This window comes from Centroberyx affinis, unplaced genomic scaffold (assembly GCF_046629955.1).
Source record: "Centroberyx affinis isolate AG114_WGS23_722 - 3 ecotype Tasmania unplaced genomic scaffold, CSIRO-AGI_Caff_v1 ptg002165l_1, whole genome shotgun sequence".
NCBI lineage: Eukaryota > Metazoa > Chordata > Actinopteri > Beryciformes > Berycidae > Centroberyx > Centroberyx affinis.
In genome coordinates, this window is record NW_027280479.1 from 5,672 (window position 1) to 17,675 (window position 12,004).

Below are 12,004 nucleotides of genomic sequence, written 5' to 3' on the forward strand. Positions count from 1 at the left end.
AATCCCTCTAACAAACTACATTCCTGTTATCCAAGACACTATGGTGTTACTGATGTCAGTGAGAGAACAGGTGGAACAGACACAGACCATGAAGACATCAAGTTGTAATTTACACATTTTTTCCACATTTCTAAAGTCTCCATCTGTATGTTTTCCCACTATACTTTTGTCACTGTGATTGTCCCTATTAGGGGATAATAAAGCAGTGATCAGTCCACCAATAAACAAACCAACTACTCATCCAGTCTGTGACTCACTCAACCAGTCAAGTCAAAATCAGTCAAGTCAATCAAAACGATCAGATCAGCACTTGCAGCCTCACAGCAGGAAGGAAGTGAATGTTTCCATTTCATCATTAGGCCTGTATGCCTTATGAGACATAAATACATTAAATGGTGGCTTTAAATGAGCTCAATCTATCCCATATAGAAATATAATACCCTATATATGGAAATGACATGATGTAATAATTGGCCATTTCTGCCTGTAACCCTTATATATGTCTGCTTATATCAAAATATATGAACATCTATGTAACTTAACATGTCACTCGCTTTCAGATATGGGATTATATTTTACTACACTACGCTACATTTTCTGGTCAGAGGAATATTATCAGGCCACTATGACTTTTGAACTTTTGCAATCCAGATTTTTGGTTGCTTCTAATTTCGGTGATCTACTCGGAATTGAAGCTTATTCTACTGTTGCACTCTGCTAAATGCTAAATGTCAAAATGTAGCCTACTAGGCTATATGAGGTTTCCGCATCAACGTTAACGGAGCGGACACTCACGTGCGCCTTGGTCCTGGAGATCCACGTCTCCAACAGGAGCGCGAGACGCGTCTTGTGGAATCTCCCGGTGGTCTTCACGGCGATGAAGACGTCTTGTAATTTCAGTTTCCGCGGGGTGACCCGTCCACCCTCAGAGGAAACCCGGTTCGTCCCCGAGAGCGGGCCTGCGCCCCGGTGTCGCCCGTTCCCGGCGGTGATCTGCGGGCTGCCGGCCGGGTTTGGCGCGTGCCCGGCCGGGGAAGGAGGCTGCTGGAGCGCGCCGGGCGATGGATGCTGAACCACATTGAGTTTGGGGAGACCGCTGGTGCGCAACTGAAAGTCCACGTAGAGAATGATGAAAAAGGTTAAAATCAAGACCGGGAGCCTCCGGAGTACCCATCCCCTATGCATGGTAAGATGAGGTAAGATACAGAGAAAAGTTATTTAGATTCCATTAGAGCTTCAAAACCAGGATCTCAGTTCCGCAGGTCAAAGAACATCCTCAACTTCTCCGTTTGTTTTGCTCGAATTTCGGTTCTCCAAACACCTCCTCGTCTTCCTCCTTTATGATCTGTATCAGCGGTGTCCCTCATAAAGTAATTCATATATTGCATGACTGTAAACTATTTCTAAGTAGAATTTTTTTTAACACTAATGACTAGTTGGGATTTGGCCCATGTCAAACAGCCAGTTGAGTCGCTGTCTGTAAATAAAGACAGGCTGTTTTCCTCTGAGTTTGTCTCTAAAAGCCGCTGGCAGTATTTGACATTGTCACAGTCACACTCTGCCCCCGCTACCTGTCACCAGTGTCAAGCTGGACAGAGTTATACAATGGGACTTCCTGTCACAACTTTCAAAATAAAACCCTTATAGCGAGAAAGAAACCGACTTCCTGTCATTATTTTGTTTTTATTAGAGAACAGCAGGGAAATACATGCATTACACAATATATGACAAAAAAACACTCACCAAGATATTATTTACCCTGCTTTCCACAGACAGTTTATTAAAGGAAACTAGTCTCCAATAGAACATGGGAGTCTTTCCAAATTTACAATCTGTCAGTATAATTTATATAATTAACAAGACTTGTCAAATATATTGACAGATTCATTTACAAGACTGTCTTTCTATTCTACATAAAATCCTGTCTTATAGGGTTATAGGGTTGAGTTGATACTCAGTCTATTTTGGCCAAATAATTATTAAGTTTTCCTATTATAAGCTCTAATAGCAAAGGTCAGTCTTTCCATAACAAAGATCATATGAATTACTTATATTAATAAAATCATCAAACATGGCAGCTTTGATTTTGAACCATTTCTTTGTAATGGTCTTTCGGTTAAAATTTTCCAAGATGAAACTTCATTGACAAACATGCGATTTTTGAGAAATACAACGTACCAAAGTTAAAGTAAAGAGTATATTTAAGAAGGAAAAGGTTAAATGAAAATAAAATTCCTTTCCAAAGCTTATATTCAAAGCTCTCTAGGCCAATGCAAGATGCCACCTATATATACATATATATATATATATATATATATATAGGCTAAAGGGCTGGCAAAAATACACACATTATAATCCACAATCACAAACCATACAGCAGACAACTCATCACAGCACTGAGCCTGGTGTCATGTGTTCACTCAGCCAGAAACAGCAGACCACAGCAACACACTCCGCCTTTTCCTTCCTCTGCAGCGCTTCAGAGTGACTGTTTCGCTACTCGACCTTCACACAGAGCTTGACTTTTATTTACTAAAGATGCAAAACTGCGGTAAAACTTTAAAACTAAAGGCTTTCATTCCATAACACAGGTACAGGCCTATCCATTTTCCCCACGGGCATCATTAAAGTTTCCTCTTATTCTGTTCTGCAAAACAATGCCTCCTGAAATTCATCTGTTTGTATTTCAAAAGCACAGATCATCATATCCTCAAATACTATTTTGAAAGCAAAAGTCCTCAGATGACTCATGACTTTAATGGTAGCCTTACTGGCAGTGTGCTTCATGCCAGTAAACATTTCAAAAGAGAAGGCGTCAATTGTTTCTGAACAGTGGGCATCTCATTTTGAAAGGAAACGCTTGAAATATTAATATGATGAGTGTGTCTGGAACAGGCCGGGCCTTGTGTGCGGTGCACTAAAGGCGAAGTGGCGCTCCAGGGTTTCGACACACCGCTCTGACACTAATGTGAAGTGCAGGGTCATGAGAATAATTTGGGAAGTGAAAATAAAACAACAAAAACATTGCATTGCATTTGTGCAAATTTTGCCTCATTCCCAGGGAAGCGAATTGATGTGCGTACATGTGCAGACGGTAAACAAAACCCCGGGCTGTTAAATCAGAGCAGCTTTCCCTCCAGGAGTCGACACGATGGGCGATCAATCCGACCGAGGAAAAGGCAAAAAAAGATTAGATTCATATATCAGTCTGTCTGTAGTTGTCTGTGTGCAGAGAGCAGGTTAGCATAGTGAGCAGGGAGACCGTCCTTCAACTGGAGAACTGGAGAATGTCCTCATGGAGATGAATGAAGTATCACTTTAAAGGGAAAAATAAATAAATAAATAAATAAATAAATAAAGCAATAAAAAACAGCTATTGGCGGTGTACCTTGCTTTTCTGGGCCTCTATGGTCCTGAATGTTTCCTATTCCTGTGGATAACTGTCCAAACAAAGATCATGTGATGTCACTTCCAGCAGCTACAATGGAGTTTGATATGAGAAAATGTTTCAGGATGTAAAACCTCAGCAGGTAAACGTCAGGTTTTGGTGTCAGTCCCTCAGAATCAAAGAGCGAGGGCTTCTTTCTAGAGCCGCCATTTTGCACCAAGAGACGTTCAACAATCACACAGGGAGAAATCCATCGTAGAAGAGGAGAGAGACCAATTTCTCCACCCACTGGAGCAGGAGAGAGACCAGAATGCAATGCAGCAGGGAGACAGGCTGGGTTTTGAGTAAAGGGGCGCGACCGCGATTGTAGACAAGCCCGAATGCTCAAGAACTAATTGACTGGCTAGTGATATTTATTTGCCCATACACACATCTTTGATTGAAAGAAACAAGTTCTCACCCCTTCTTTGGGGGTTGCCATGAGGCATTCTGGGAAACATATCACTAACTGAAATAGAAGTAGACGAGGCAGGAGTCTATTCCAGGAGCCACAAAATAACTCCTGGAATGGACTGAACATCACAGACTGATGATATCTAACAATGAAGGTGAGTGAGGTGTGAGTGTTTTTTTTCCTTTTAATATCATTTTTAGCTGTCTCTCTGTCTGTAGTTGCGGTCTGTAGCTCTCTCTGTGCTGTCCTTCTGTCTAAAACAAATAAAAGCCTCTTAACCCTCATCCTACCAACATATTTAACATACAAGGACTACCGACTGGGGTCCCTGGGGACCCCAAGAATAAACTACTGTAAGAAACAACCATCATCGCAAAATGTTAACTTATTTCTTCTCAAAACATGATTAGTTATGTAATTAATGTCATCTGAAAAAAAGACAGATTATTATTATTTTAGGAAAGTTACAGTTAATTAAATGATGTATTGTATTTCTGACTTTGAACATCATCTTCCCTTAGGAAGAGCAGTATTTAGGGTCACAGAGCACATGAGGAAATCTGTGTGTGCTGCATCTGTGTCTGTCTCCTTCAAAATGACTGACAGAGTGCCCCTACCCCCTGATAGTGTGTGATACTTTAAATTAGGACCCATGGCAAACATGAACTCAATAAATAGTTCCATTAAATAGTTCTATTAAAAACTGCATATGCGGAATTGGGTGCTTTTGACTGGGGTCCCCCAGGACCCCAACACATTGGTATTTTTTGAAAAGCACTAATTAAAACAGAAACAGAAAACAATGATATGAAGTCATTAGGAACAAATTGATTGAGAAAGTCATGAAAAATTGGAATGATAGAATAAAGCACCTGTGAGATATTATGACAAAAAGTATAGCTCTGGGGTCTGCAGGTACCCCAGAGGTAGGATGAGGGTTAAGATGCAACAACAGAGCATCACTGCATGAATCTATTGAGCGTTGATGAGTGAATGGACCTGTGGAAACACTGCCAGCCACTCAGCTCAGGATAATGTATACTGCCACATGGTATGTGATTAGACCAGCCAGCCATGCCCATGTTACCTCTCTCTCTCTCTCTCTCTCTCTCTCTCTCTCTTCCACATATGGCACGTTTGTTTGTCAAGTTTGTTTATTTATACAGCCCTTTATCACAAGCATGTCTCAGAGGACTTTACAGAGAATGAGCCTAAGAATGAGCCTAACTAGATCTAACTAACCTGACCACTCAGGATTACGCTCTCTGCAAACACAACCTGCAACAATGGTTCTCAAAGTGAGGTTCGGGGACCCCCAGAGGCCCCCCAAGAGGGTCCTAGGGGTGTCTCTAGAATATGTAAAAGTCCCATCCCAACTATCCCACACCCAGCAGGTCACAGGTTCGATCCCCTCCGCAGGTTAACAGCTCCATCTCCTGCCCAAGTGCTCTTAAGCAAGACACCAAACCCCTATTTCCTTCCCCTGTGCTGCAGCTGCTGTGGTGGAATGTGTGTGTGTGTGTGTGTGTGTGTGTGTGTCTCAGAGGGAAATGCAAAGAGACACATTTCTAATTATACTGTGTGTAATAACGTTGATTGGAGCGCTGTAATAATGCCGTAATGGATCACCTCATTTCCCTGCAGGGATCATTAAAGTTTCATCTCGTCTGCAAAATTCCTTTAAAAGAAAAGAATCCACCCTGAGATGCTCTTCCAGGAATTATTTTGTGATGAAGTGTTGTAATTTACTTCGTGTTTGAATGCCAGTTTCTCCACTGCCGGAATTGGTCTCTCTCCTCTTCTACGATGGATTTCTCCCTGTATGATGGTTGAACGTCTCTCGGTGCAAAATGGCGGCTATAGAAAGAAGCCCTCGCTCTTTGATTCTGAGGGACTGACACCAAAACCTGACGTTTACCGCTGATGTTTTAGATCGCTGAAAACTTTTCTGCTATCAAACTCCACTGTAGCTGCATTGGAAATATATGGATGTGATGTCACAACGTTTATGTTTGGCCAGTCATTTGTGTGCATAAGAAAAATACACCAGCAAAAACAACAAAATGGGCCCAGAAATGCCAAGTACATCACCAACAGCTGTTTTAAGTACATTTTTCCTTTCATGTACTGGACCGAGCAACTTTTCTGGGACAGGAAGCATGAACTACACACATTGCTGACTCTCCGAGCTCTGAGGTCTGAGTTCTGGTCTACAGTCGTCCCGTACTGTACCTCCTGTCTCCTGTTCCCTCTGCTGCTGTCTCTGGAGACTGACACCAGAGAGAGAAAGAGCTTGATACAATTAATTCACCTCAGACCCTCATCGCCACCTTTGTTTATTTGTCCTTTCTCAGCGTTCTCGCCTTACATCCATCCCTCCATCCCTCCCCTCCTCTCTCTCTCTCTCCCTCTCTCTCTCTCTCTCTCTCTCTCCCACTGACCAGCTGCCTTCCTTCTTCTTCTTCTTTCTCCTCCTCCCCTCCCTCCACCGCTCCCCGGCCCGGCCCGACCCGGCCCGGCTCGGGCCTCCCCACCCCGCCCCGCCCCTCGCGGTCCCCCAGGTAAACCAGAGACGCCCGGGGCACACCCTGGCCAGGAAAGGCCCAGGATCGCCTTACGGCCCAGCTGAAAAGACCCTTTTTAAAACAGCGAGTACATCGCAACCCCACTTTGAACAAAGGGCCAGGGGAGTCGAGGGACCAGACCCCCTTTCAGGTCTTTGTCTGTCTGCCTGCTCTCAGCTCCCAGTCAGACACAGACTTGGACGGCACTCAAGTGCTGGGATTGGAGAAACATCACTGATACACAAGTGAGGAAGTCATGAGACCAGGGGCTACAAAGGTTTTTAACGTGTCTTAATATTTTGTCGAATAAGCCAAACTACACTTAAAACTTAAAAAAACAAATCCAAAACACAATGTATCCATGAATATAGAGGATCTGGTGTGTACAAGTGTTATGACTGTCCTTTTAAAAGTACTATTTTTTTTATTTTTAAACTTGCTATCAATCATTTTGTAGTAGTAGGTGTATTTAAGACATATAAGACCTGGTATAACTTTCCCCATACAGAGCACAAAGCCTGAGTCCCACCGGCAAACTAAACCCCATGGAGAGAACCACTTAACTCCACAGGCAGGTAAAGTGACCGCTGTGTGTGTGTGTGTGTGTGTGTGTGTGTGTGTGTGTGTGTGTGCGCGCGTGCGTGTGTGTGTGTGTGATATGGCTTTGGTCAGAGCAAAGCTTAAGTACCTGAAAATCCCCCTCTTAACCTTCAGTCTCCTGCTGAATGACTCTCTCTCACTCTGTACCGGTTTACGATCCCGTCCCGTTTACTGTCCCGGGGAAAATTCAGTTTACGAGGCCAGCGCAGAACAACGGGACACATCAGACACAACAGAGGACAACATGTAACACACAACACATGTAACACACACTCACCAGTTAAGAACATTAAAGAATGTATCATCAGTCCAGTGGGCCAGTTCAGTTCAGTTTAAGTCTTTATGTGTGTACACCAACTCTGTCACTATGTTTTTCACATTTTTTGTTGTGTGTCATTTTGTTTTGTCTCTGTTATACACAGCCTGTGTGTGTGTGTGTGTGTGTGTGTGTGTGTGTGTGTGTGGGGGGGGGGGGGGGGGGGGGGGGGGGGGGGCGGACATGAGGATACTCAGTGTACAGTTATGTTTGTATGTTTATTCATTGCTGCTGGTTATTGTACACTTTTCGTTTGAAATAAAAAGATGTATAATAGTATAAAGTGTTGTGCAGATAAATTATGACTTATCATAAAGTCAAAAAAAAGAAAGAAAATTAAGTGTTCTTACTTAGCAGAGCAACAAAATTCATGTAAACCATGAAAGGTGTTTATGTGTGTGAATTTGTAACACACAGAGCATATAGGTAAAGGAGACCACACACACACACACACACACACACACACACACGTTCACACTGCAGCTGTATGTGTCCAAATTCTGATTTTTTTCCCCTCTCATGTGACTCAGATCTGATGTTTTCTAATCAGTGAGAACAGCAAAAATCTGCATGGAGTCGCATTTTTTAAATTCCAATCTGGACCTCATGGATATCAGGTACAAAATCAGATCCCAAGGCATGAGACTTGTATTTGAACACTTAAATCAGAATTTGTCAGCATTTTCATTGATTCATCCTTTCCAGCAGCCAGGCCTACTGAGTGGATCGCACTTTTCCCATAATGCATTTATCCTGCTGCAAAGTGTGTGCAGAGTTCTACACAAGGACCCCATGGCTCTAAAACACTGAGCTGAAACTCATCAGGTGTGGTTATTGATAATAGTGTCACACATTTGCAACTTTGCAATTTGCAACTTTACTAATAGTATCACAAAATTGCAGCTTTGATTCACTGATGAAGTGCCACAGTCAAAACCTCATAGGGCTTGACAAAAATAGGACAAACCATTTGTTTTAGTTTACACATTCATATTTAAGGCATTAACAGAATAAATCCAATGCATGGCAAAGCAATGCATCTGCAATGAAATGAAAAAACAGAGCAGTAACAGAGTCTCCCATTTGAAATGTTGGTTTTAACTAATTAAATGTGATCTGGCTTCAGATGAAGTGTGATGAGTTCAAGTCATGGAGAAGTAAGCTATGATTTTAACCCTGGAGATATGAAAAATGTATTTGACTTGAATCATGTGAACTCAGTTCAACTCCACACCTAAATGCTGTCTTCCTCCTCCAGAGCTCTTGGAGGATTTACAGTGTTTTGCTGCTAGGTGGCGGTGCTGCACTGTGTTTGAATATGAGCACAGTAGAGCGATGTGACACTGATCAGTTCTGAATGAGATTATGTTCTAGTCAGTTTCTGTGCAGGTTGTGTTGTTTACCGGAGGCTTCATGCATTCATTTTACCAGTTCACAGGATCTGATGTAAGCAATGATGCAGTGGGAAATAAAAAGACTTAACCCTCATCCTACCAACATATTTAACATACAAGGACTACCGACTGGGGTCCCTGGGGGCCCCAAGAATAAACTACTGTAAGAAACAACCATCATAGCAAAATGTTAACTTATTTCTTCTCAAAACATTATTAGTTTTGTAATTAATGTCATCTGAAAAAAACCTGATTATTATTATTTTAGGAAAGTTACAGTTAATTAAATGATGTATTGTATTTCTGACTGAACATCATCTTACCTTAGGAAGAGCAGTATTTAGGGTCACAGAGCACATGAGGAAATCTGTGTCTGCTGCATCTGTGTCTGTCTCCTTCAAAATGACTGACAGAGTGCCCCTACCCCCCCTGATAGCGTGTGATACTTTAAATTAGGACCCATGGCAAAACATGAACTCAATAAATAGTTCCATCTATTTTTCCATCTATTAAAACGGCATAGGCGGAATTGGGTGCTTTTGACTGGGGTCCCCCAGGGCCCTAATACATTGGTATTTTTTAAAAAGCACTAATTAAAACAGAAACAGAAAATAATGATATGAAGTCATTAGGAACAAATTGATTGACAAAGTCATGAAAAATTGGAATGATAGAATAAAGCACCTGTGAGATATGACAAAAAGTATACCTCTGGGGTCTGCGGGTACCCCAGTCGGTAGGATGAGGGTTAATGATCATCATGAAGTTAATGATCATGAAGAAAATGTATTATGTTATCTTCAAAATCCATATCCTCATGTAACTTAAATATGTTTGATATTATTGTGATGTATACCGTGAACTTCTGCCACAAAGATTCATATCAGCCTAAAAAGATGGGTAAACGTGATTCTGCAAATAAAAATGTGGGCAGACTGTTTAGGTGTTTTTTTCCCTCCACTACATGTAACTTTCTCTTACTATCTGGTGTGAACATCTCTGTAGAAACCTGGCTTGGATGTTGATGGAAAGGAGGCATGGGTAAAACAAGCTGAGGCACTTAAGTCTTCAGTCAGTGCTCCGTCTAGATATTTCAGTTTTTAGCACCTCAGTAAAAAAAAATCGATCTTAGGAAGAATCATTAATCATTAAGACTGGATGCCTATAGTTGCTCTCTCTCTCTCTCTCTCTCTCTCTCTCTCTCTCTCTCTCTCTCTCTCTCTCTCTCTCTCTGTTTTTCTGTCTGACTTTCTATCTTTTTCTCTCCTCTCTGCCTGTCTCTGTCTCTGATTCTATCTATCTATCTATCTATCTATCTATCTATCTATCTATCTATCTATCTATCTATCTATCTATATCTGTGTATCTTTCTGTGTTGGTCAGGTTAGTCTCTCTGTCAAAGACTCAAATTCAAAGATGCTTTATTAGCATGCCTGCCAAACAATAAACCCATATCTCCAAGTCAATTTACAATACATTGCAATAAATATATCAATACAGTATGATTAGGCTACTAATTGTGCTATAAAAACAGTAGTTGATTAAATGATTACAATAAAGATTAGTAATTAAACAATACAAACATTTTAAATATTTAAATTTGTATCTTAGCTCAGAATAATTATTTCAGTGTTCCTGTCACAGAGCTGCTGAATTTGGACGGCTCATTTGTGGCTCAGTGTGTCCGGACTTTGGGAGATCTTTGTTAAAAATCATTTATCAATACAAATTAGCCAAATTATGTCCTGCATGACGGTGTTTTCAAGTGGCCATTCAAAACATTTCTACAAAATTTTATCTTTCTCTTTGTACTCTTTCTCTCTCTCTAGATTCATATAGCCTATAGGCCCATGGAAATAACCACAGGCTGTTCCACCTTGCCTGGTTGCTTTGTCATTGTCATTTTTTTTTTTTAGCTACTTTCACACACTCATATTGAGATAATTTAAATGTATTCTTAATGTAACTAATCTGTCATTCTCCTTCCATCTACTACAAGATCCCGAAATCCGCATTATTTCTGTATCATAATGGTCGGTTTGTTTTCTGTGGGACTGGATGGGACTGAGAGGGTTGGTGACTGGTTGCCAAACACCTGTTGCGCACACAGTGTAACACTTACGGTAGGACCGGGATGGTGACGTCAGAGTTGTGTTTACCTCATTCCCGGTAGTAACTGGTCTCTGTGGGACCCAAAGGCTGTTTGATCCCTCAGCGCTGTCTTGCAGGTGAAAAGTAGTGCTGTGGGCAACTTGCTATCCTTCCCCAAAACACACACTAGCTTTTATGTATTAATGTATTTTCCTATATTATAATAATTTGGACATGAAAATAAATGATTCGACTAAGAAAAATGAATTAGCATCTGCAAATCACTATTTTCAAATGTGGAACAAAATGGCTTCATAAACACGTGGCTGCTGAAGAATTTGTCAAATCTGACATTGACTTGCTTGGTAAGTAAAGAAAATGCATTATATTAATATCGCAATCACAATATTTATGCCCAAACTCAATTTGGAGTGTTATCTAGCCTTCAACCAAATCCGACACACTATGAAAACGAAATTTAAAGGGGAACACCACCCAATTTAATCCCGAATCCAAAAACAAGAGTGCTAAGACTCAAACTTGTGATGTCATCAGGTATAAAGTGTGGTACCCAGGACAATGTTCAGTGTATACAGGTCCATTTTCTGTTTCAGAACTGAAAACGCTACTATAAAATAACACTCTGGTAGGCTATAAAAACTCAAAACAAACATTCTGTGGGTCCCCAAAATAAAATCAGCCTCCTATTCATTGTGTACGGAGCAGCTCCAGACTTTAAACAAGTTATGAGTGTTACTCCTCTGGTTTCTAGCTTTGGGAGAGAGAAGCTGATCTTCAAAAATATTGATCGAACTTTCCAAGAGCATGGAAATGACATATTTGAATTCTACTGTATATTTGGGTGGTTTGCACCTTTAATTTTTAGTTTCTGCAGTAAGTATGATTTCATTTGCCTTTCATCAGAAAACTCTTCAAAGACTGGAAACAGCATCAAAGAGCGTGTGTATGGAATCAGCCTCTGGACATTATGCTTGGAGACAATCTGTCTGAGGACAGGCATAATGTTAAGAGACATATGTGATTTTGAAGGCTACTTATATATGAGTTGTCTATAGGTTGACTTGATTCAAGTAACTCATCTGGCCAAACAGCTGTGTTAGGGCACTTCTTGAAGACAGACAAATGTTATAGCCTATTAATTGGTTTTGCTAGGCTGTAAGTTGAAAAAGAAAACAG

General features: G+C 41.0%; 1 protein-coding gene across 1 annotated transcript; it reads right to left on the bottom strand.

The window, feature by feature from the left end:
• Window positions 1–795: 795 nt before the first annotated feature.
• On the bottom strand, window positions 796–1,559 carry LOC139654904 (beta-1,3-N-acetylglucosaminyltransferase manic fringe-like; the record flags this gene model as incomplete). Its single annotated transcript, XM_071532137.1, has 1 exon — window positions 796–1,559. A coding segment is annotated over exon 1 (390 nt), but the record flags the coding sequence as incomplete, so codon positions are not given.
• Between the last annotated feature and the right edge of the window lie 10,445 nt (window positions 1,560–12,004).